Genomic DNA, 27,121 nt, shown 5'->3' with positions numbered 1-27,121 from the left:
CAGGATGGTTTATACAGCTCTAGCTCTTTACGCACTGCTAATAAGATGAAACATTACTTACTTCCCAGAAGTGACTGGTGATTGAGGATGCCTTAAATTGAGACTCTTCTTACAGCTTTTAATTGCATTTAAAATACTGTGCAATCATTTATCAAATCTGTTACCTTTCAAAGCATCTCCAACTTCATTTCTAAAAAGAGGCACTACAGTCCCCAACGACTAGAAAATTCCTTCCCATACCCTGCCACCTTTTCACTGAAAATTTTCACACCTAGATCACACAGGGCAACAACGACAAAAGCAACCCTATGGACACATGCGTGGTAGCTTTAAAAACATGGTAGTTCAGGCTACATTTGAACAAAACCAAAACCCAAACTTCAAACAGCCAAAAATTTGGCATTGCAGCTCAGATCCATTTGGTTCCCTCCCTGACTTCCTCTGCCCAAAGAAGCAGGTTTGTTTTTTTTTTTTTTTGCATCTGCTCAGCACAGGCCCTATGGCACATGCAACCCTACCCTGCTGCAGGAGCCAGAAGCACCAAGGGCACCTCACTTCTGGCAGAGGTGCAGCTCCAGACCCACCTGAGCTCCAGACTCTGGGGGAACTGAATGCCAAGAGCAAAAGTAGAGACACTCTCAATTTTTTCTCCCTGCCTTGCATGTTGTACAAGCTAAGCTGTTTGGCCTTGGATCTTTTGAGATTGAGACTGGACTATCATCTGAAAAGCCAAAACAGGAATCCAGCTCAAGGTCTCCTGGCAACTCAAGGATGCTCCTTTAAGAGAGCATGTTGACATAGTATGTACCTGCATACACCTCCTACAACACACCAAAAAACAACCCACAGTCACTTCTTAACTTGAGAGTCCAAAAGAAGTCACTGTACTAATGTGGTTTAACCTGCATTGCAGAGCACAGGCCAATGCCCTTAACTTTTTAGTGCAGTATCTCTGGACCATGCAGATTTAAGAAAAAACTGTGTTTTGATCCCATTAGCCTGAGATCAGCACTAACTTTTGCACAAGCAAAGCTACATACCTGCTTAGCTCTCTGCAGTCTCCAGCCTCTAACGGGGATAATACCAGGTTCACACCTTTCTGCATTTGGCTCCATCTGCATGCTTTAGGCTTAGATGCAATACTTGCTTTAGCAATGCCATAATTTCTTAAGATAATTTAAGAGGCAGTAACTCAAGATAGTCAATGATATTTGGCCAGTGAGTTCAGGCTGTCACAGTGTAATTGTGTACTGCAGCTCTAAAGACACTGAAAGGAGGCAGCACTTCACAACCAGGAGCTGAGCTTTAAAAACCGCTACTGCTTAGAGCTGCTTTGAATGAGCCATAGCCACCTCTAACTGGCCTCACACTACCAGAGTGAAGAGGTTTGAGCCTTGGACCAGTTCTGGAAGATAGAGGCGTCTGGTTTTGCCCAGTTCCTCATTGTTTTCCATGCTTGCTTCTTTCAGACATTAGTAAGATCAACCAACAGCTTCCAGATTTCCCTCAGCTTTAAAGAGCTTGTTACTAGACATTAGAGAAACAAGTAAACCATTAACAGACTCTCTGAAGACACGTCCCCTGAAAAGAGGGATACTCTCCCTAGATGGTCACATTCAGCTCCTTTATATATCATAAATGCTGCTACATCAGTTCCAACTCAGTAATATCCTGAAGAAATGATTGGAATCTGGACTGAAAGCACTAAGTATCATACATAGACACAAAAAGGGACCACTTTTGTCAAGAATTTACAGTCTCAACAGGTAAATAAAAATCTGACTGCACATCAAAAGTATAGTAAACAGACAAGACTTGACTATGGTCACAGACCAAGTGGAGAGGCAAGATTATTACCAGTGTCCTGAAACCATCTCAGCAGCTTGTTCTCCTTCCCTGCTCAGTTGCCAGCCTGCTGAACTTGACCCTTAACTTCTTTGCAGACCTATCTTATCAATGTAAAAATATTAACAGTAAGCAGAGCCTGCACCACAGCTGCAGTCATCATCAGATATTCTCAGCAGCTAAGGGATGATTTGTCACTTCTGCATTCACATTCATTTGGGCTCCTCAGCTCCACAAATGTAGCCCAAACAGTAGTCACTCATTCACCATTTGATCCAGAAATAGACTTGTGTTGGCAAGAAACAGGTCACCAGGAAAATGCAGTTCAGCAGGCAGAACCGGCACTTAGCACTAGCCCCAGCAAACCAAAGTCACCCCTGGCAACTTCAAATCAATGGATCTATGGGAATTACCTGCCCAGTTCCTGACACTGACTTGTTCATCATGAACGCACTTCCACTCATTATCTCATCTCCATTGTTAAGACCCAAGTCAAAGTCATTGTACAAATCTTAAGTACAGACTCAAAAGAATAGATATTTTCTGACACAACGTGAAGAAGGTCTAACTTGATATCTTCTTGCAGGTGGGGTTATTTCTCTCACACATCCCCCAATGTCTATGCTAGGTCAACTGAATATACTTAAAGCTGCAATCTTAGTTCTGAGGTGTTGATACGCAAATAAACTTTGAACTTCCTTGTGTCACATTATAAATGCCAGAGACAACTCAGAGAAAAAAAAAAAGGGACTATTTGCAATATTGCTCTAATTAAGATAATTTGCTACCAGAGATAGTTCAGGTAACATTTGCCATCACTACATCCCATCAGTTGCACAGACAGCATGGTAAGTGTCTGCTGCTGTAGCAAAGTTAATAAGCATGTGCACTTATTTATTTATTTATTTATATATATGTGTCTCTGTGTGTGCCTATATATAAACACACATATATTAAAAAAGCACAGAGTATGTATATCCTAGTCCATAGACACTGGACAAATAGAGTTGCTGTTTGGCAATACCAGAGAAATCTCTATTACAAGAGCACAAAATAACTAGAAACCTGGAGCAATTGAGGGTACCTTTCAGCAGCAGCATTGAGCACTGAAACAGCTCAGTGCATTTCTGGTGCATTTCTGACATCTGACAACCAACAGCTGGAACTGCTGGCTCCCAGGAGCTCCTACAGGGAAAAAGTGCTCCCAGCTGGCTCTTGCAGTAACAAAAAGGAAAAAGCTTTTTGGTCATAAATGCCTTTTAATTGAAGCTTAGTTAGAAGGAGTAATCTTGATTAAATTTACTTAAGGAAAAGGTTCCTCGGGTCCAAGTTGGAAATAGAGGCTAGTACTCTGAACAGATGGGGATCTAGGTATCCTGATCAAAGATCACTTCACTCTGTCTAAACAAGGAGTGGAAAAGCATCTATAATACCCAAAAAGCTGTGGGGATAAACCATTGACTTCTAACTGGCAGTAAAATAATCTACACAGCAGTTGCTGTGTATGTGGATGCACACAGGCAGGATCAGTTCCCAAGATCTCTACTTGGATTTTGCAAGCAAGAGACAGGCCTTTGTTTCTCTGCTCACCAAACACTCAAGGAGACAGAAAACTAAAAAAAAAAAAAAAAAAAACAAAAAAAAACCCAAAAAATTTTTGTCAAGCATATTGTTATTATGAGGCTACATCTTGCATGGCTGTGCCGGCCAGAGTCCCTGCTGAGAGGGTGAGTTTGGAGTACGGGCTCCCTGATTCGGTCCAGTCTTCTAACACTACAGCAACTGGCATGAAAACCCTCCTGCCAGGATGCTATGGAGAGAAGAGATTCATGCTTGTCATGTCCACAAAGAAACGTGGACCCATCGCACAGACCAGTGGCTCTGTTCAGATGTAGAACATCAACAGCTACATTAGGCAGAGGTACAAAGCCTTTCCAAACAGTTTTTGTTGTTGTGATGGTTTAGCCCAAATCACCACACAGTTTCTCGCTCACTCTCCCCCTCCCCAGGGGGATGGGGGAGAGAATTGGGAAGGAAGGAGAACTCGTGGGTTGAGATGAAGACAATTTACTAAAATAAAAGGGAAAACTACAATAATAACAGAATATAAGGATATTAAAATATACAAAGTGAACAATATGTGTTTTCTCACCACCCGATGTCCCAATGACCGATACAGCCCGTCCCGAGCAGCGATCACGGAAAACAAAACCGAGCAGCAAGCAAAGGAGCAAAAGGGAGCCAGCAAGGTAAGGGGAACGATGCCAGCAAAAACAAGCAGGAAGGATGGATGCCAGGAAGGCAGATACCCACCCTCGCCTGCCCCCACTTATATACTGAGCATGACGTTTATGGCATGGAATACTCTCTTTGGCCAGTTTGGATCAACTATGCTGTCTTTCTCCCAGCTTCCTGCATCTGCAAATTAGCGAGACTTGGAAAGCAGGACGGTGTCCTTGGTCTCATTCACAACAACTGGTATCATCAGGGTGTTTATGAACATTCTTCACACACAAAATCCAAAACATACCAGCTACTGAGAGGAAAAATTAACTCCATCCCTGCCAAAACCAGGACAGTTGTTCAGGCACTAACCTCAAGCCTGGATTTTACCTGCTACTGTTTTCCTTTTCTTCATGCTCATGGCACCTCCAGGTGACATCTGTCAGATTATTATAGGTTTGGTTTAGAAAGATCTGATTTTAACTTGCGAGCAATTTCACCATCTCTGTATATAGTATGCTAGGAAAATGCCAGTGTTTTCATGTGCCTGCTGTGCCAACAAAGACATTTGGGAACCATTGTAAGTGCCCTCTATAGCAGGTACCACCCAAAGTTCAGAACATTTAATGAACACTAAGCCTGAAAGCATCCAGAGTGAAATATCACGTCCGTTTCACAGATGGACAGACTGAGGTTGTGATTTGCCAATGGACAAGGTTGCTTTTATTTCTGCTTCTTCCTCCCGTTTACAGAGTGCCCTGGCACCAGCCATTGCACCAAGCACCTCCCTGGTGCGGGAAAGCATCCCCCACGTTTCCAAAAGCTTGCACCAGGCTTGCTCCTGCATTTAACAGACACAGAACTCAGCACACGAGGAAAGGAGCGCGGCTTTGCCAGCTCCTGCGATGCCTTTCAGAGAGGCTGGCAGTCTGCAGGGCTTCTCCTGTAAGCCTGGAGTCTGGGGCTGTAACTGGGCTTAGCTTTTAACATATCTAGCTTTCAAAGTGAAAAAGGAAAGTTTAAATTGCAGCCCATAGGAGATGCGTGCATGTCCATGCAGAAATACAGCAGAAAGAATCCTCTTGAATTAGCTTTTTAAGCCTCTTTTTAAAACACTTCTCCCAGGTTAACCAGTCTGGCAACACTGCTAGCACCAAATTAAGAGCGATGAGACACATTTATCACCAATCATTCTTCCAATAACTAAGTGAGGGGCTGTATGGAGACATGCAGTCACCAAAGAGATGCACCACCACATCTCAAAGCTTATTTTATGCTCACCAGCTTATATCCAGATTTCCTTCTTTGCTACAAGCTGTTTAAAGTGCTGCTAATTTAAAATGGAAAATGGCTTTTTTTAAAGCATTAAAGTCACAACAGAAAGCTCCACATGCCCAGTATGTAAAGCCAACACACACACACACACACACACACAGCAAGACAACCAAAATGCAGTATTTTCTTATTCAGCATCTAACATCTTCCTGCCTCTGGAGAGCCTTTCTTCACTCCCTACTTTCCTCTCCTGCCTGGCACATCTTTTATAAGCCCCTCCAGCATTATCTCAGCATTGCTGCTTCTCTCTGGTGGGCCAGGAGCCTGACGGAGGTGCTCAAAGGCTTTAGCATCCCCCGAGGTGCACACAACCATAACCTGTTGTGAGCGTGCACATCCCAGGGAGACAGTTGTTGAGTACAGCTGAAGCTATTAAGGGAAGACAAACCAGGTTTCCATGGTTATGGGAGCCTCATCTTCCCATTTCAGGAAAAATGCAGTGCACGAACCACTGTTAGGAAGAAGCAGAAACAAGGCCAGACTTAATGGGCAGCTATATGCTACAGCTCCTTGATGTTTTACATGAAGGCACCACGAAAAAAAAAAAAAAAAAAAAAAAAAAAAAAAAAGCTTTTCTTGACAGCTCAGACCAAGAGACCTGTGGGCTTAGACAGCAGCAGTGCTCTATACACATGTTTTGTTGCGCTTGTGCTGTGACAGTATTTGCAGGAAGTGTGTGGATGGGCAGGGCTGTGCTGCTGGCCCCTGCTCACCTGGGCCTCGCTACCCCTCAAGGGGGTCAGTGCTGCAGAATGAGGCATTTATTACCAGAGAGAGCAAACTGCCACTTGATCCGAGCAGCCTGTCTCACAGGCAAGATGAAGCAGGTGCAGGCTGCTCTCTGGGGCATGAATAAAGGAGCTTGCGCACAAAAACCCTGGGAAGGCAGAATTTGCAGGTGTGAATTTGCAAATCTGTCCCATTAAGTTAGAAGGTTTGGGCTCAGTGTGCTGCAAAAATACACACAAAGCCACAGTCCTCTCCCTCCCCTCCTCCAAGCAAAGCATAACGCAGTTCCCTTCATGCTGTCCTGAAAGCGAAATGGTTTACGATCAAAAGCCCATGCTGCTTCAAACTGAAACACTGATGAGGCTGAGGATGCCAATACAATGTGGAAGTGACAACTGCAGAGCCCCAGCAGATCTCTGAGGCAGTGACTCTCCAGGGCACAGAACATCACAGCCTCAAATCCCACTTAAGGTGCTGGAAGAGCATCACAACCATGTTAATTCCCAGGCAAGGAGAATATTCTGTCAGAACCGAATAAAGTAGATTTCAGTCTTATTTTGGGAGTTCAAACCAGGGAATCATTTGATCACATCTCCCCATCTCCCTCCTATATTCCTTTCCACAGCTACATGGCGACTGCCTGTCCTGACATCAGCTGTTTAAATCAGAGCTGCGCAGGCTTAGCAACACCTATTCCTGGTAACCAAACTCCTCTAAACAACACTTTGGAAATGCGTGAAGCTGGCAAAGCCTGTCTGAGCAGCAGCCACCCAAGACTGCAGTCCATCCCCTCTCACCAGGGCAGGTACCATGCACTCCGTCAGCAACAGGCGCTGCTCACACACCCCTCCCAGCTTGTTTCATTCCCCAAAGGCACCATCTCATTTCATAGCACTGCAGTACCAGCTGCTAGTGAATACTGGAATAGAGCCTTCTCCAATACAGAATCAGATCAAGATAAGCCAATTACTTTTCCACAGACAGTGTCTACAATTAAGAAATCAAAATATTTTTTCCTTTTTTTTTTTTCTGAAAAGAGCCAAGCAGTCACCATCAATAATGCTGTACCCTAGTCCCTGGGACTTTCCAGAAGAGCACAAAAAGATTGAGGGGAAGAAGCTCAGAAGCATCCAAGAACAATGAGGACAGATTTCTCTTATTTCAGGGCATCTTTGGCTGGTTTTCACCACTCACAGATGACTTCACTTTTCAAGGAGTCACCTGGGGGACACTAATCTATTTGGCAAATGAGAATCTGTGGAGTGCAAAAGCATAAACGCACATACAGTGCCAAGGTGGTGTTGAAATCCACATTAAAACTTCTCCAGACTGCCTAGCTAGAAAATAGGCTTTCAGAGATCCATATTCTGTAGGACAAACAATGATTTTGTAATTTCTTTGACCGCACCATACTGTGTATTGCAGCAGACATAAGCAGCCTCATCACATCTGCACAAAAGAATTACTGGAGCTCAGCACCTGCCCCGTCAGGGTGTCTTAAGCAAGTTGCTTGCTGAGACAGACATTTGAGACTAGTTCAAACACATTTAGCTTAGCAAGGGTTATTCCTAAACAATTAGCCCCCCTCTCCTCAAGGCTGTGCATTATTGAGCTAGTTCCTCTAAGGCACCCGAGAAGCATTCAGGAGGAGCACATATGGGACTTAAGGGTAATACACACTTATTGACCCTGTTCGTTCCCTAGTTACCTCGAGAATGGCCAGGAAGTCATTGCTAAAACTCCGCTGGCCAAATGCACCTGAGAGCAACTTGTGAGCTGCTCAAGCTGCACAGCATCAAATACATGTTTTTTAATTTTTCCAGTCTACTATTAACTGCAAGGACTTGTGTGCTATTAAGTCTGATCTGCTTGACCTCACCCTCAAATCCCTGCAATAAAAACTGCATCCATTTCTGCCTCTTGCAACCAAACCTTGAGCCCTTCTCTGTGCCTTCAAACCCAAGCACATTTTAACAGCAGCTCACTGGAAACCCCTCAAGGAACTAAGATGTATCTGCTGGGGTTCCTTTTCTTAGGCAGAGATAGAGAAGGAAAGTCACGTGCACAGAGACCTTATGAGCACTGCTGCTCCATGACAGTCAGCAGCTTCTCACATGCACCAAAAGGAACGGTCCCTTCTCCTGCTGGTTACAACCCTCAACTCAGCTTGGGTTTGGTCAGGGACTTGCAGTTCCCTCTGGAACATCCAAAAGGCTTTGGCTCTCCCAAAGCCAAGCTATTTCCACACCTTGATAAAGCCTGAGTTGGGTTGAAACCTTCTTGGACTAGGCAGAAAGGGATACCAAATGTCTCTGTGTCCCCATCCCACTGGGCATCCCTGCTACTGCCTGTCACATTAGCAAGCATGAAGGCTTATAGGCGAGTGAAGATTGTGGTTGTCATGCTTCTTTCCTCAAATGACTATTCGAAGACTGAAAGAAGGTAATCTCTAGATCCATCAGATACTTCTCAATACAATTATTCCATGTAATGTGCTAATAAGCAGTTGTTCAAAATAAATCAATAAACCCAAGTAACCAACATAGGAAGGGATTTCTTGATGACAGAAACATCCATTAATGGATGCCTTGTTGGTTGAGCTTCAGGAAAGGCCTGGCAAATCTTATAAATAGCTATATGTAGTATTGCATATTCAAAAATAAGTGCAAGGACGAAGTGCAAAGGCAAGAATCTGTAATGCTGATGCCCAGTGGTTGGGAGTGCTGGCACCCTCTTTTGTCATTCACATGGGGCAGGAGATTAGGTCAGTCCCTACATGGTTAAATAGCTTTCCAGAATTAGTGCTGGCATCAAGATAGCAGTGGGAGCAGGTCCCCACTGGACCACAGCATATAGAGCTGACACTTCTGATAGCTCTTCTCCCACTGCTCTGCAGGGCAGCCATGGTGTATCTCAGCAGGACTGCAGATCTGGGAGGAGGCAAGCCCTCCACAGCACGGCCCTGAATCCAGCTTTCTCACCCAACCAAGAGCTAGATAACTCCAAAATCCAGCCAGCATCCCAGTCTCCATCTGCACACCCCAACCTTTGCTGGAGAGGCTCCCAACCAGGTACTGCCATGAGCAATGGAGGGCTGCCAGAGTGGAATACACCTCCACAGCAGCTATGCACAGACCACAGTTTCACAAGACTCTGGGCTGGGAAAAGGCTGGCACAAGCCTAGAAAAAAAGTGATATCGGATCAGCTTTGGGACCATGTCCTATGTACGACTAGTTCGGCAGCAGCAGGAACACCCTGGAGCTCTGCACTGACTCAGGTACCTCTGTAGCCCAGGATAACTGTGCTTGTTTTCATCTGCCCCTTGGAGCGAGGGCCACCACCCACACTCAGAGTGGAGCACTGCCCTTTGGTTTTAAGATAATACACTAAATACACCATGGTCCTGCCAACATACCAAGCAACAGTTCATGCGGGGAATATACTATGATAACATTTTCATGTCCATCCTGAGCTTCTGACTAGTTTCCAGGTGGAATTTAACACTCAACCAGGTTTTTGGACTTAGACACGTTTCCTGAAGATAATCGGCCAGCAGGACAGATTTACACAAATCCTTTCTTCTGGCATAGACTGCTTTTTGACAAAAGTACACACTATAAAATGGTCCTTATCTCGAGTCTTATTCTTCAAGTGTTGAGAAGTGTCTTCCATTTGTTTGTTGCTTTTCAATACTATCTGGGCAGAGATTAAACAGCAGCTGATATTGTGAACGCTACGCATAGATCTTTGAGAAACATCCATCTCCCATACAGAGAAATCAACCATGAGACACCGAACCACTGAGAGTGAACAGTGAGTTGAGAGTAAAAGCAAAAACCAAAACCAGCCAGATGATGCATTCACCTCTAAATTGCTGAGCAGCTCACACCCATCCCCGGGAAGAACACACATTTAAGTCTGCATTATGTAACTGTTCCCCTGGACTCCCTGATTTTCCAGTAGGTAACTTGGTTTTGAAGTTGCAGTTCAAAGGCTGACTTTGAAGGCTGGGTTACGCTTCCGAAAGCACAAACCTCCATGCTCGCCACCTGAACAAAGGCATCGCTCTGTCCTCAGCGCACTCCTCTTCTGTGTCAGTGTTACTCCTTTGGGGAGGCTGATGCTTGGAGGCAGTCAAAAGCTCTGCAGGTAGGGCACTGAGCTCTGGTCTATAAGGAGCACAGCACTCCTGCTAGGGATGCTGGCAGGATGCTGGCAGGTGAAGGAAGAAAGTGAACACCTCAGACACCTAGCCTTCTTTTAACTCTGCAAAAGTCTTCATTTAAGACCAAGAACTGCATCCTCTAATCTCTCAATATATACACCAAAATATTTACATACCTGGGTCAACAGAAGAAAAAAAACCCATTTCCTCAAAGCCCCTAAACTCCAGGAATCTTAAATGCTAGAAGTGGGCATAAATACCGTGCTGGCTTACTGCTGTTCTAAACTGAGCTTCCTACTATTTCTTTATGCCAAAGGAAGGCAACAATATCACTCTCACACAGAGAGAAATCATCTGCTTATGAATCAAGTCCACAGATGCTTTCTCAACAAGACCCCAGGCTTCCTTCATTCCCACTATTGAGAATTGATCCCCCCCCCCCCCACATTATGCAAGAAAAAAACCCCTGCATTTTCAATACTGAGACAGTCTCAGGGTAACTGCAGTGAAGTATCATACAGGGCCAAATAAGAAGGTTCTGCCATGTTCATCTAACCTAAAATAGTTAAAGAATAAGTTCAGCTGCCTTTCCCTACTAACACACTGCTTCAAACTTGTGGTTCATACCCTCATTCTCTTACTGAGGGAAAGTCCCTGGAGAACTGCATCTTCCACACTGTAATAAGGAGTATCCCTGTCTTTCATTAAGGATATGAACTTTCTAATGTTTAGCTCAGAGCTTCATGGAAAAGGTGTTTTATTGCAATAAACCTTCTTCCTTTTTGTAGCACTGATACCCAGGAACACTATGCAACAACTTAGTGCTGTATATTATAAAGGCCAGTGTTTCACCAGGCAGACTGACTTGAGGGGAGGAAAGGCTGGAGTCCAGCTGCCAGGTTCAGCTCCAGAAGCCATGCGTCATTAGGAGAAAATACTGAAGTCAATCAGAACAATGATTTTTGACTCTTCTGGCAAAACATTAAATGTCATATGAACACATATCGCCTGAAGATCCTTGAGGTGCTGGAGCTGCTTTGAACAGAAGCATCAGAACAAAGCAACTCAATGTTGCTGAACTGACTTCTTCCATGTCCCACAGATTTTTTTTTTTCCATTCCATTTTTTCTTAGTTTGGGTAAAAGCTAATATCGAAACACTTGAACTTTCCAGGAGATGGGTCTTCCAAAAACCGTTCAAGTCTATACCGGGCCTGAAAGGCTTTGCCTCTGCCAATTTTTCCTAATTGACTGCTGGGACAGTTGCTGAATATACAAGGTGAGCTGCCTAACGCCAAAAGCTCTCCAACACCATGAGAAGCTGACACTGCTTGTTCCTGGCTGGGCTTTGCAAATGAAAAAATTGGAACATTTTCAGAAAAGAATTTTGATTTCCTGGGGCTCTATCCTATATTGGGGAAATGGTACATTACTCAAACAGACAGTATCAAGTACAAAGCATTACAGGTATCTTTGTTTAAGCTCCAGCAAAATAAATACGAATGCATAACAGCCTGAGATGTTGACTTGAGATGTGCCAGTTCTACTGACTGGCACAGGTAGGTGTGCCAGGATGGGTATGACAGCAGAAGTCAAAGGGAACACGACAAGGCAATTACAGGAAAAGCATCCAATGATACAGATGCTAATTGACTTGGGTCCCTTGTTCCTCAAGGGTGAACACACACTTTTATGCAAGTATCTCTTACTAGCAGTGTTCCCTTTGCATGGTTTGGTGAAACGGACTCACTGATCTGTCTGGAACAGTCCCAAATGCATCCACCACCCACAAAACCAAGCCAACTAGTATCTGAGAGACCTCAAATACTAAAGCACAACTCTCCTAAACCCTGTCATTCAAAATTCCCAATCCCGTCTCCCCTCATAGGAAGGTGACTAAAACTAGCCACCTGTTAGAAGCCCACACATCCACACACAGCCCTGGGTATCTTCCTCCAGTGAGGATCCATAAGGAAAAGAAAGGAAACAATTATACGAAGAATAATGTTCTTTGACACCGTTTCTCCATGTTGTCTTTTCTATTAGTGCAAATATTTGTCTTCGAAGATCTTTTCCTGCATGAAAAATGAGATTTACTGTGCATGGAAATTTTACAGATTATTACTCCAAACCAGCTACACTATTTTAAACTCAATAAGGTTACTATAATAATTTTATAAAACATCTGTAGATTTTAAAATTAAGAGTCAGATTATATGAGATTCATAACATTTTCATAGGTCTGTAAAGGCTCTCTGATATCTAAAAATATGACGTGTTTTATGTAAGTGAAATCTCTCTTATCCTGAAGGATTTAGACGCCACCAGAAAGAGCATATCAATCAGGCCTTAGCAGTAGGAAAAATATTAGGATTATCTTATAGACAGAGCTCTAGCGTATCCTGCAAAACGGTCCAAACAAATGAAGAAGTCCTTCAGTTATAGCTAATAGAAGCATTACACATGCAGTATAAAATGTGAAGAGGGCAGTGACGCACACTGGCATTTGATCACATGCACTTGTAACTTCATTTACCATTCAAGGTAATTTCCATCCGCTGGGTCTCACAGCAAACCAACTATAAAGCAGTTATGGGATCCCAGTTTTCTGCCATCCCAATGAATGTCAGATTGTAAAGCAAGTATTGGAGTTGACAGTAGAGGAGGAGTAAAAGATGTTATGAACCGTCAGATGATTAGCAATTGTAACCAAAAAAAAAAGTGACTGCTGCTTCAGTCCATTCATCTTTGTTTCCGTAAGGGTGTGCCTCTGGGATACAGCACACTTACATAAACAGTTCTCAGACTTCTAGTTTTCCCAGTGCATTCTGCATCACCACCTTTACCTGGGACAAGATTAGGGCCTTTGTCTTAATTAACAAGATTAGGCATGTGAGGGACATTACTGTATCATACCCACATCAGGCTACTGCCTGAACATACAGGTCTGGCAACAGCAAAGAGGGGAAAAAAAAAAAAAAAAAAAAAAAACCAAACCAAAAAAACCACACCACAGAACAAGGCAACACATTACAAACGCAATCATCTGGAAGAAAAAAAACCAGAACAGAGCTTACCTACTGTCCATATCTATCCTGCCAAACAGATCTGATGTGCTTTCATCCTTCTACAATCTTTGACCACTATATAGGATGCTGCAGCACTAGCACAGGCATCCAGACCTGACACTAAGCTCCTACCTTCTGTCATTAAACACTGCTGCTCTATTCGTTGCTGAAGTGCTGAAAAACTATTAGGATCTATCACCCAAAAAATAACTGGTAAACTTTAACTTTGCAGGTCATGATGACAGCTGGTATGGGATACATGTCTCCAGTTAAACTCATCTGAGATGTTTCAGACAGCACCTTTGAGCTATGAACTTCACAAAAAGCAAGAGAGGGAAGCCAACAGCAGCCCACTAGGCTAGATGTCAATAGGCGCTTTAGTAATAAAAGAGCTCAAAACTTTCTGGATTAGCAGGAGAAAACTGAACATCAGTGCCCTCGTTTCAGGGCTGCGTTACCTTACCAATCTTCATAATATTCAGCAGCACAGAGAGGGTTTAAAAGTGATTTCAACACATGAAAATTCAGAAGCAGCATTTAAGCCAGGAATCCTGCTGCTCTGTACCATCCACTTCCTCATCACCAACAAGACCTCCTTCCAAAACCACCTAAGCTCTACGGCCAGCAACACAACATCAAGATCCAACCACTCCTGAACTGCAAATGCTACCCAAGCAAGGTCTCAGACCAGCAGGGTAAGTCACTAAATTCACATGAGGTTCCTCATACAACTCCTACATAAGGTAATGAAGGTGAAGATATGCCTCAACCCCAGGTTGTACACGCAAACACGTACTTCCCAGGCACCAGCCAGCCTCCCATTTAACAAAGTACAGAGCCATACTGACATACAGTCCATGTGCACAGTAACTCCATCAACCAGAGGTTTCCTTAGCCATTCTCCCATTTGTAGAGTACAGACACAAGGGGCTGAACCCAGGTGATTTACAAGCTGGTGTCTTGGACTCGGCACAGCTGTGCGAGACTGGCTCCCCATCCCCACACTTTTTTTTGCCAGCAGGGGTTGAGCTGAGAGCCAAGGGGTTTCTTTTCCAGACGAGCAGGAGCTGATTTATTGTCTCATGTAGTTGTAACTAGCTCCTCCAGGAACAGAACCAACAGTCCAATAGGTCTTTCAGTGAAAAAGGAGGATACAATAGCAGACCCATCCAAGTTTGTCTTACATCAAGGGAGTTCACTGCCCATGCTTTGCTATTTGCTGGATTGCTGTATCATCATCTAGGGTCATAATTAGAGACAAAATTATTGCATTTTCCCCTCAAAGAGGTATATGAGTTTTTCAGTTCACTAGACTCAGGGCATTCAGCAGCCATTGGCTGATAGCCACCTTGGTCACTATTTCTGGTACCCTGCAGCATCACTATAAATATACGTAGTTCATAGCTATTGGTGCCAACTGGAGCTAATCTCAGACATGGGGTGAAAACCACATAGTTCACAAACCAAGACAACATGTTCTGGCTTGAGTGATGCTTTCTTGGTAAAGCTACAAGAAAATCCATCCAGGGGAGGTCAGATGAGCCATCTTAATGAAACTAAACAATTTCACATGGCCTTGCAAGGCATTTGAGACAATAACCATTGGCAAATATGGGCAGAACATTTGCAGCTGACATCTGCACAGAAATATTTGATATAGTCAATTGTAACACTTGCAATTTCATGACCAGTTCTATTGAACTGCCCTCGGGAATTCCATAGAAAAAAAAATATTTAAATTTTAAAGTTTTAAATTAAGCATTACTGTTTGTTCTGTTTCAAACTGGTTTTGTTTCCCCAAAGAAAATAATTTTGAACTGGAACATGTTATTTGGGATTGAAACACAGCATTTTTGAAAAAAATATACAGGCTTTCCTGACTGTGTGGCCCTTCTTTTCTGGCAAACAGCACTATTTCTCTTTTACAGGGAAGTTAAAAGACCTGGAAACAACCATTTTCCCTATCAATGTAACCTCCATACTTCAACAGATAGAAGAGCTATAAGGTTGATTAGGGAAATAATACAAGAACTAAAAACTTTATGGTCCATATGTACCTTCACCTGGAAAGGCCTTAAAAGCATCCCATGAAATCCACAGTCCCTCAGAGATCAGTAAGAGTTGGCTATTGTCATATCTCCTTACAAAACCAGTACACAGTGAGATCGTTTAGCTGAAAAACATGAGTCCCTAATCTCAGCTGTGTTGTTCATAACACCACAGGTGTTGACAGACTCTCATGGATCCAAGGCAGAATCAATCAGTAAGTCTAGGAAGCCCTTGACTGGCCAATAGTAAGAAGAATATTTGGTTCAATCCATTTTGCACAGAAGCTTCAGGAAATGGGATTTTCTGCAAAACAGAAGACCTGATTTTTAGGCAGCTCCTTTGCAAATAGGTGGGAGAAGAGGCAGATGCTTACTTCAGTGTCCCTGACAGGCAGAAGACAGCCCAGAAGTGCCATATATTATCCTTTGCTAGGCCACTGGCTACCCCTAAGGCTGAACAGAAGTCCCTGACACTAAGAAGAGGGACTGTCCACAGGCAGGGAAGCTGCAGAAGACAAAGCCTTCGCACATCTGAGCCAGGGAGAAGAGCAAAGCAATAAACACACCTGGATGCCCCAGCCAGGGTTCAAGCCAAAGTCCAACTTACGGAATTGATATGAAGGTACAGGGGAGGGACAGAAGTGGGACATGTCCACATGTTCCTAATATTCTCCAAGTCAATAGCCCACCACAGCCCACTTGCAAAATAATATGATGGAAAGCCATAGTAAGGACATGCTCTGTTTCATTTGGATGACCAAATTGCTGTGCAGCTTCTGGATAACAAAGATTACTTCAGGAAGACAAGAGTAGGAAAGCAGCTGTACACCAGCCTTGCCTTTGAGATTACTGAGTATAAACTCACGTTCCACATGAGCATAAACTCATTGCAGTAGTGGTGATGCCAGCTTTAAGAGGGCTGAGATTCAGCGAGACTCTTCTGGACTCACTGTTCCTGAAAACCTTTAAACAAAAAAGGAAATGCCTGTGTTTTTGTATGTTTACCAGCATGTCTGTAACGGGTCATCAATTCAAAAATCCCCACCACTTGACTGACTTGTAGAGCACAGAGCGTTGCATTCACTAAAAGATCACCACGCACGCAAAGCTCAGCATCAGCCTCAATACCTTGTTCTGCTGTCTGGGAAACTGAGAACATGAGGCTAAATTCTGCACTCAGTTCTTCTGTCACCAACCTTAGGGTGGTACCACAGAAAGGACAATTTAATCAAAACCAGGATTTTCTTACTATAAATAATTAAGACTTTAAACACATTCTGTTCTTTGTATACTGCCCACGGCTGCATGCTTTGCATTGCTTCAGATTGTCAGGCTTGTCCTCACTATTTCTGGGAACCTTCTAATCAAAGGAGGTGGAAAATTCAACCCCAGCTTTTTTTTAAAAAAAAAAAAAAAAAAAACCAGACACAACCCCCCCCCCCCAAAAAAAAAACAAAACAAAACCCAAAAAAAAAACAAAACAAAAAACCCCAAACAAACAAAAACCACCAACACCCAAAACACTCCAAAGTCTTGCTGTTCCTGGTTGTTGATTTTTTGGGGAGAGGAATGCACTATAAATACAGTTTAGGTAGGAAAGCCTGAAACACATGTTACTGAGAGATGAATCGTGCAAATAAACTGACAGGTAATTCTGCGTATCTGGTACTATGTTCAGTAGCAATGGCAGAGATGTCTCAGCATAGGGCCACTCATAAGTGTTCTTAAGAGTAATTTTTGAGATGGGGTGGATATTCTGACTTTTGAAGGTACTATATAGCAATTTTAATAGCAGTTGCTAACACAAAAGCCTCAAAGCTATGTAATTTGTACCAATAAAGTAAACTGCTTGCAGGCATTTAAATAGGTCTTACACCATATAATCAGTATTTTTCCATTGTGTTTTTAGTTAGGTGAGGCATTAAAGACCTGGCCTTTGATGCATTTACCTGCACAACTGCAAATCCAGAGTAGCTCCACATGCTTTATTTAAAATCTTGACTGGAAAAAGGAGACTTGGGACAATATTTTTTAAACTCTACCAATTTCTCCCTCACTATTCTTATGGCAACAAAATGGCTACAATTTGCAGTATGTAATTTCTCCACTGGGACACGCTGATAGAAATAAAAAGTTTAAAAATTAACAGCCAACTTCGTCAATGCAATTGTTTGATAATATATGGCATTGGTTAGCAGGCAATCTCGGAATAGCCAGAGCACCAATCAATAGTAAGAGAGAATATGAATTTAAAGCTACAAGATATCTCAGAAGCTCAGATTCAGCCTTCAAAGAGATCAAATACGCTGGAAATATAACAGAAAGCAGGTCTTGCTGAGGAAGCCTATTCTGCTGTCAACCCAGTTATGCTGCAATGGTTTGTTAGCATCAAATTAGGAAATCCAAGTCTTCCTTTATGAACGAATAATTCTTTTTCTCCGTATACTTACAAGGTGCTGGATTCTACATTTTTCTTCATTTTATTGGCATTACTGCTGTTTCCCTCTCACTTGCAGTATGTTGGAGCCACTAGCATTTATAGGACTGAATTTGGGGTTATTCTAAAGTACCTGTGAAATGCATTGCAGAAAGCACAGTGAATGCAAGGATTCTCAAGTGAAGAATGAATTCATACTGTACATCTTTTCCTAGAGAGAGTTTCCAGAAAACTAAGTTGAATCTCAAAATTGAATCTCAAAATATCACCTCTGATGAAACTCAGCAGTTCTGGACATCTGGAATATTTGGGTGGTTTGTGTTTGTTTCTTACCATTCTAAAGCCATTGCTGCAAGATATTCTTACCCAAAGGTCAGATAAGTTTTATACTCACTAAAGCTCTCCCTTAAAATATATATTCAGGACTGCACATCAATAAAGGAGGAAGCTCTGAGGGCTGTTCTTCAAAGCAGAAGTTTATTCCACTGCTGAATTTCACAAAAGTTAGATCTTTCAAACTGCGCAGCCACCTGTAATCTCCCCTCAATACCCCAAGTAATGACAAACATTCAGATATGAGAAGTGGGTACAGACCAGTATGTGAATGGGAGGAGGAAGAGGCAGGATACAGAATTCAGAACTAGATTTAAAGTTCAGGCTCCTCAGTAGGGTCACATCAGAGACTAACACCAGCCGGAAGATACCTCAAGGTCTCTAGTCCAACATTTGCTTGAGTAGGGACTACCATAACGCTTGAGCATGCCCATCCTACCAATAACCCTTGGCTAGCTGGGCTTGAAGAGAAAAATAAAGATAAAAATCAGTGTTAGCACTTTATGTTGGAATAAGCATGGCATAAGAGACTTAGAGACCAGAAAAATCTTCATTCTTCCTGAAGAGGCCTTCGTGCTTGTCAGCCCCTTTTGGAGACAGCATTAGATTCAAGAAAAGTGTTTTCGCATTAATAATACATTCTCGGTGACTGAGAAGTAAAACAACTTTCCCTCATTATACCAGTAAAACATTCATTACTTCTGGCTTTTCTTCATAAATCCTCCAAGTAGCTATGTCCAGTAAATTAACCTTACCTATTGAAGGCTGATGGTGGATGAAACCAGCCCAAACCAGCTTCCAACTGAGGGAAGAAACACAAGAGGCAGAAGCACAGCTCAAGAAAAACAGTTTTCCAAATTAGAAGTACTATTCCATACTTTCCTGATTTTATGTTTTGCTATTAAAAATATCAAGTAGAACACCTTACTCCTGAAAGTACACATCCTGATGCACACACAGCCCTCCCTTGGCCGCGCGGCTCAAGGCATGCCGCAGTATTGCTCCCGCACACTATTGAGTAGCCATCATCTCAAGCCACAAGATCTCTAGTGAAACATGATGACACCATAAATAGTTTAATTCAATCTGAATCAATCTGAAGAAACAAGCTGTGGCTTTCAGTGTGTATCCTGCATAAGTATCAAACCATAAGGTTCAAGCCAAACCTGGGACCCGGGAGAAGAAACTCAATGAATTAGCGTGATGATTTGTACTCCTATTGAGTATAAAGAATACTTCAAAAAAGCAGGGATATAGGAATTATAAAAAAAGAAATACCCTTGTATCACTGACAAGCAAATAGTAAACTCATTCTTCAATCATTTTAGCATAACACCATTATTAAAATCTTTATACTCTGAGTGAAAGCATCAATTATTATGCCCATCAGAAATATTTTTCATTGTCAAATCACCTTTTACCATGCTAATAAACACCAAGCTTTGCATGTAAAAATTAATCATGTTATCTCATTTATAGGTCAAAAGACACAGACTAAAATAGTTTCTGCAATTCTCCCTAAATAACTAGCTTTTGCATATCAAGTTTTATGGCACATTAGAAATGAATGCAATTCAGATAGGATTTGAATAGCTGAGTAGAAAGAGAGGGAAAGATAAGGGCAGATAAGAAAAATCTTGCAGTAAGCTAAGCCTTTTGAAAAAAACCTGCTTAAAAAAAAAAAATCAAGTTTCTTTTTCAAATTTCTGCACCCTACATGAACTACGGATGAAACAGCTGTATGCAGGTCACTACTGAGAGTATCCACAGTACGCTTCCAGCCAGTATACATATAAATGGTACATCAGAACAACTTAATGAATTTTAGAAAGTCATTTTAAATCACTTCAGCATTTCATTGAGGCTAAATGCAACTTCCACAGCTCCCACGTAACTTGTGGAAGTGGGGTGGAGGAATTTGTCTGCTTCTTGGGTATTTTAATAACAGCCAGATGACTAAGTCCTCCTCCCATTTTTATAACATTTAAGCCTATTACTAGAGTCCTCTTTCCCCTTTTAGTAACATGGTGGGCTTGTAGGTATGAAGGAATACAAACATGGCCACTAACTTTTTTCTCCTCATTAGGAGGCCCGTTAGAGCACAGATGCTACTTCCCCCAGCAGACAGGCTTGGGTCAGTCCCTCATCCAGAAGCTGCAGATGCCTGCCCACAGTATTTCAGCAGCTACCAAGCGATGGTTAATAAAGGCATTAGGCCATTATCTGCTCTCCCAGGTGGCAGCACGTAGCCCATGTTTGCTCATTTGTGAGTCCTACACAGCAACCTGAGCTCTTACCATCTCTGAGCCCACCCAGGACACAGTCATATTTGTCTTGTGTTTAATGGGATTTCTAATGCAAGAGGGACAGATATTTCACTTGTTTTCTGAAACACATTTAAAAAAAGCAAGCATGAGGTGCTAGCTTAGTGCCTTACATTCCCCTCCTGCATCTTTCAGTGGAAATTGAGCCTCAGGCACAGGAAAAAAAAAAAAGCAACCTTCACAGCACCTCACTCCAGCCTCAGGGGTAGGGTGTTAAGGTCAGGCAACCCAGGTGTCCCTGCTACATGGAAAGTTGGTACCTGTATGGAAGTGCACAGCTCAGGGCGTGGGGGAGATAAAAAAAAAAAATCAGGCCATTTATTTACATCCCCAAACACACTTCCCTGTGGCAAACTTCAAGTAGCCAGTTTGAGAACTGCTAGCCTCAGGAACATGCCCTGGCTCTCACACAGCACATCACTGTGAAAGGCAGGGAGCATGCAGCTACCTTCTCTATGAGAAGCCCCTGACCATCTTCTTGACAGAGATGCAAGTGTTCCCCAAAAAAGGGAACAGTTTCATAACAAGAGTGACTGTGCCGCTACTTGGTTTCCATTACAAGGAAGTAACCAAGATGACTTGTGTGACTCAGTCTTCAGCAAAGCAATCTGCATTACTTCAACACATGCGTTCAGCAGTATGTGCTGCAGACTCAACTAACAAATACACAACACGTCAGGAAGATGCACAATGAGGTAGGTTTTAACATGAGCAGCCCAAACAGCTTCAGGACAGGAACTACAGCTGGGATCACCAAGATCTTTTCTTTGATCATTTAAGAAAGACACAAAGGTAGGAACAGTGCACAGCAATATCCAGAACTGCATGTTCTCACTTGCCACCTTCTCTCACCTTGCCCACAAAGCCCATCTGCAATCCTAACATTCATCGGCTCACGTTGGGTTTTGATCACAAGTTCTTCAAGGTGAAGATTCTGCCCTTTACAGGCATAGCGCGCAGAGAGCTGTGTGGAGAAAGGTGGCCCATAACGCTAGGTCTGGCCAAGAAGGCTTCAGAGCAGCTCCAGTGAGGAGAGATGGATCAGACCACTCTGCCTTTTCACATGTCCACAAAACAGCAAGATGCAAATTGCTCAGACCTGTTTGCCAGTCCCAAGAAGGGCAACCCCATGCCCAAGGTAAACTGGATCTTACTGCTGTTTTACAGGACCTCATTTGAAGGCCTGAACATTTCATGCCTATGAAAAACAGCATGGCTGCAAAAGCAAAAAGCCTGCTCTCAACCTTTGTGACTGGTAAGAGAATATGACTCAGATAGCATCGCTGAGGTGGCAACTGCCATACATGTCCTCTGCATACATCTCCTCAAAGTCCTGCTGCTTTGGGACTCTCCAGCAGAAGAGAGCTGTAAGGTCAGATCCTGAGCATCAGGATGGCATTCCTGAGGGAATACCCACTGCATGGTGGATGTGTCTCCAACCAGACACCACTATCCAACAGAGCAGGACTGTATATCAGAGGACTGCCGCAACAATGTGCTTTAGGTTTGCTGTTCCGGTAGACCAGCTGACAAGAACAAGTCCTGCTGTATTTCCCAGCTGACAGCATGCATCCCATGCTGTCAGCAGCCTACCCCACGCCCAGGCAGTGAAAGCTCACCAGGACCACCACTGCCCAGCCCTGACCTCCATGGAGAACAGAGAGCACCAAGAACTGGCCAGGCCCTTCCAGAGGGGGGGCCCAGCAGGCGGCATGTCCCTGCCCCCCATGCAACACATCAAGTCCACAGTCACCACCTCAGACAACATAAAAGTAATGTGTCTTTTCTCCCTCCCTGCAAGAAAAGGATTTCTCTGTCTCTTCAGGACTGCAGAAAAGAGTATAGCACCTTTGGAGGCCAGGAGCCCTCCCTGCAGCAAGGCCAGCCTGCAGTCACTCTCCACTCCATCCAGAAGCCCAGGGACATGTTCCATGCTGTGCAGCTTGACTCTTGCTTGGTTGATTTCCTTCCCAGCCTCCGAGTCTGAACATCATTGTGTGACGTTCATCCCCCTGCTAAGCATCTTTCTGACTGTGACTGAAGAACCTGGCAAGTGACCAACTATTCTTTAACCTCCACATTAACTATTGTTAGCTTTGGCACAGCCCAGCTCCTGGGACGCCTGGAGTGGTATCGCTTACTGCTGCAGCCCACAGGAACTGCTGTAGTGGCGAGATTCAGAGAACAGGGATCAGGTAGCAGATGCAAAACAGAGTCCTCACCCACAATGCACTCCCTTCCCCGCCTTGCCTTAATGAGCTTTGGGAACAGCTACAACTTTTAAGCTTCTCACTGCTGGAAAAGGTTTGAAGACAGTGAATGCGCAGAACAGAACAAGTCGAAGAAGCTGGAAGTTAGACAAGGCCAAATGTTACCTTTAGACAACCAAGATCTTTTCATAATATTGCAGATCCATGGCGTGCTACAATTATTTATCTTTCAGGATTCAGGAGGAGACAGATGTTCATCTCTAGCCAGGTTTGAGTGTTGGATGGAGGCACAGGCTGCACCACCATCTCCTCCTCTGCCCACACCAGGATCCTTTTGCACTCTTACTGCGACAGTCCTAACAGTAAAGTCCTTACTCCGGCACCCCACTGCATGGAAACCAGGATACACATCCTTCTCCCTTCATTCTCATGAAGGAGTCCAACCAGTAAAATCAGTTATGGCTGCTATGAGCAGAGATAAGCCTTTAGTTCTTATTTATTTATTTACAGAGGACTGCAGGCTTTGCAAAGCATCAGCACCAGCAACATTCAGACAACCAAGCCATCCTGAAATGGCAAATCCTAGGCAGAAATGTCCACAGCAGTCACTAGAGACAAATGAATTCAGAGACAAGAAGGTGGGTTTTCTTAAATAGACTTTACATTGCTTAATATAGCACACACTCTTCCCCAGTATCTGCATAACTCTGGGTTCGAAATGTTCTAAGATTTGCACCGAGGAAGACTGGAGGGGTGGGAGAAGGGCTGCAGGAAGAAGCATTTTAAAACTAAGAGATTACTTCAAAGAAGCACCATATATAAGCAGCAATCTCATAACACAGGACTTGCAATGCAGAGGCTTGGTTAGTAATGAAAATAAATAAAAAAGTCCCTAGTAAGGCAATGCAACTGCAAGTCCATCTAGGATTAGTCACAAAAGCTGAAAACGTGAAGGGTTTTGGCTGGCTGGTATCTTCCATCTGCGGAGACATCCTGCATTGTGCCTCACTATACACATACACAAAATTAGTCTGTTAGATTTGTGCACCATAGGCCATCTCATGCCACTCCAACATTAAGTGAGTTTCAAGAATTACTTCAGTGCCAACACAAGTGGATCCCTGCCGTGAGCAGACTTCATCTGTCTTCTCACTTTCCCATTGAGACACCAAAGTTGCTTGTGTATTCCCTTTAAGGTCATCTCTACTTTGGACCTGTCCCATTCTAGTACCTCGACTTCTGCTGGTTTGCTGACCGGCTCTTTTTTCTGCATAGACAGATCAAACCCAGAGAGTATTTGTTCCCCATTTCTACCCCATCAAGAAGAATCTCTAGTCAGAGCAAACTGCTGAGAATTTTTTGCAGAACATAAGAGAGTAGTGACTCTTGTGGTTGTCTCACCCCCAATAACCCTTCCAAAGCCAAGAGCCCAGGAACATGGACTGCTGTGGAGCCTGTCTTGCAACTAATAAACACAAGGACCAGTGGTCCAAAAGGCTGCCTTGTTCAGCTGCTCAATGCCAACTCAGGCAGCAGCTGCATTGTAACAGTCACTGTTTGCACAAGACAGGAACTGGGTGACCCTCTGAGGCGCTGCATTTGCCACCAGCTAGCTGGACCCTTTTTCTTTTATTGCAGATGTTACCTTTCTACCCCCTGCACAACTTCTCCAGCTACACGAGCTCCATCCGAAGTTCCACAGAGAGCCTTTCACCTGCTTGTGTAGTGCATGACAAGGCACATAATGTGTTATACTAAAGTCACAGTCTATTTCTTTCACATCAAGACATGCAGCAGCAAGACATGCAAGAAGGTAAAGGTGTCCCATTTCAGGTTAATTATGGAAAGAGTGTGGACAGCATAAAAAAAAAATATCAAGGCTAAAAGCTTGCATCAGTCATGCTAATCTAAGTCAAGTCTTTGCAGATACACTTTTTAAAAAAAGGTACTTACCTGACCTCAAGCCCTGGTAATTCTATTGACCACTGCCCACAAAAAAAACCCTGTACTTTATAGGACATACTGCCTCCATATGATTGAAATAGCTTCCTTCCTTAATCAGCATATAATCAGATATTCCCACACAGGAGAACTACAGCCCTGATTGACAAGATAGTTATAAAAATAAACCTGAGGTTTAAATATAGCTAGCTTGGCTCCCTGGAAGGTATGTAGTATTGTGTTATACAAGTCTACCATCATTTTCCTTGAATTAATATAGTCCATATTCTCCCACTGCCACGATCTCTGTCAATTAAAGAGCTACCAGATTTCTGTTCTACAGGAGAGCTGGCAGCTAGGGTTAGGTGGGAATGGCAAGAAGCCTTTCCTCTGCATGGACTGACTTACCATCAATATTTCATTTGCAATTGACACATACAGATTTTGAGGTCATGTACCAGTTGAATGTGTGATGTCTGATGCAATTGTAGAGGTAGATAGGTAAATAAACATACAGGACTCCATAGCTATGTATGGAAACAAAATATATATGCCCAACATGAAGGGATGTATTTCGGTGAGATATGCCTCTTTGTATGCAAATACACAAGCCAGGTGGACAATATTTAATGATTTCCTCTTTCTAGGGTGGATAGTTCAATAGCACTATACTCATTGCATTTCTCCCAATCTATCAGGATGTTCTGATGTGTTAAATATGCAACGTAATGAGGGCAGAGCTCTATAGTCCTGTTCTGCTCATTTCAGAAAAAAAAAAAAAAACAAAAAAAAAAAAAAAGAGGTTTTTTTTTTAAAAAAAAAAAATAAACAAAAGCATTGCAATCATGAAATGCTTTTCATCTCTTAAAAACCTCCCCATTGCTGGCTGGCTAAAAGACATGGGACAGACCTCATATTTATTATGCAAATCCTTAGCATTAAGAAAACAAATCACCAACTAACATCTGTCTCACTCAAAAGGAAAATAAATAAATTAAAACCAAACCAAAACAAAAAACCACAACCAAGCAAACCCACCCTTCGGCACACTCCGCTACGCAACCGACCGAATGCCACCCGCGGGAGCGGGGAGGGACGCGCCTCCCCGAGCCCCCTTCCCTGACGCTGCTGCAGTGCACCCAGTATACCCAGTACATCCAGTGCGCCCACCACAGCCGCCCCGGGCCGCGCACCCAGCCCGGCCACTGCGGTCCTTTCGCCGCCCACCCCCCTCCCCAACCCCCACCCAGACCCACCTTTCCCTTCCATCGCGGAGCCTTGCGAGCGCCGGGAAGTTGCCGGGAAGTTGCGGGAAGACGCGGTGCCTCCTCAGCCCAAAGCTCCGAGACCCCGGCGGGCAGAGCCGGCCGCTGCCTGCTCCGCGCTGAGGACGGCGCCGTCACAGCCTCCGAGCTGCAAGCAAGCACGCACCGAGGGTGGCCGGCGTCAGCCGCCAAGCCCCCTCATCCCGCACCCCTCCCCAAATCCCGCGGCTCCCCCCGCCCCGCTCCCCCCCCCCCCCCCCGCCCAGCCGCGGGGGCAGCGCGTTACCTGGGGCGGCGGGAGCTGTCCCTGGGCGAGCGGTGCTGCGGGGGCGAGTGGCTGGGCGGCCCCGCCGCGCTGCCTGGCACCGCCCGCATGCGCGCCCCGCCCGCGGCCCGCCCCCGCGGCCCGCACCGCGGCAACCGCCGGGCCCCGCGGCTGCGGGCTGAGCGGGGAGCAGCGGCCGCTCGGCTGGGCCCGGCCCCGCTGCCCCTTCCCTCGGCAAGCGGGAGCGCTGCGTTACGCAACGCGGGCGCAAAGATCCGCTTCACTGTTGCGGGAGTCCTCCCTCCCCGAGCCGGGGACATAAATCACCTCCCGGGTGTGTGGAGGTGGCAGCTGTGCGGCACAGCACCACGCACATCCCGGCTGCTGCAGACGCGCCGGCGGGTGTCCGCAGGCGATGTGTGCGTTGCACATGGCGTGAGGTGACCACCCCCCACCCCCACCTGGGACCACCCCACTCAAACTGGTGGGGTCAGAGGGATCGCTCCCCACACCCCTGTCTCCCTGCGTTGTGTCCGCCGGAGCGAGCCCACAGCACCTGCAGACACGGAGAGCATCTCAGGAGGTGCTCAGCCTCGGGTTCAGGCCTTCTCCGGATGTGTTGTTTCAAGATTAATTATGCTGATTCATAAAAACATCCCCCTCATGGCTAGTTTTTGCTTTTCTGCTTTTGCATCCAGCCACTGGATTTTGCTCTCCCTGTGCTTAATAAAATAAGCCATTCCTTGCTAATGAGAAGTTGGTAAAACATTCATACCAAGATCAAGTCACTTCTCCAGAGAACACAGATTGAGCTCCTGAAGTCATCCCTGGAAGGAATTTTTCCACACCGTAGCTCTTAAGTTCTTCCAGATTTTTCAACTTTGGTACAATGGGGATGGTAAAACCCAGTTTTTATGATTTGTGTTACTGAAA

At 44.3% G+C, this 27,121-nt stretch overlaps 1 protein-coding gene across 1 annotated transcript in view; it reads right to left on the bottom strand.

The window, feature by feature from the left end:
- FGF12 (fibroblast growth factor 12) overlaps nucleotides 1–26,294 on the bottom strand; it is a 228,899-nt gene extending 202,605 nt beyond the window's left edge. The window contains exons 1-2 of the mRNA XM_086754965.1: nucleotides 26,210–26,294; nucleotides 25,915–26,071 (exon numbers count right to left, since the gene is read on the bottom strand). Coding sequence (XP_086611091.1) covers nucleotides 25,915–25,927 — 13 coding nt within the window. The 5' untranslated portion in view covers nucleotides 25,928–26,071; nucleotides 26,210–26,294. The remainder of the gene's footprint in view (nucleotides 1–25,914; nucleotides 26,072–26,209) is intronic.
- Between the last annotated feature and the right edge of the window lie 827 nt (nucleotides 26,295–27,121).

Source organism: Chlamydotis macqueenii, chromosome 9, assembly GCF_036417535.1.
Source record: "Chlamydotis macqueenii isolate bChlMac1 chromosome 9, bChlMac1.mat, whole genome shotgun sequence".
NCBI classification, from domain to species: domain Eukaryota; kingdom Metazoa; phylum Chordata; class Aves; order Otidiformes; family Otididae; genus Chlamydotis; species Chlamydotis macqueenii.
The sequence above is the reverse complement of the archived record's forward strand: the minus strand, read 5'-3'. Positions and strand labels throughout refer to the sequence as shown.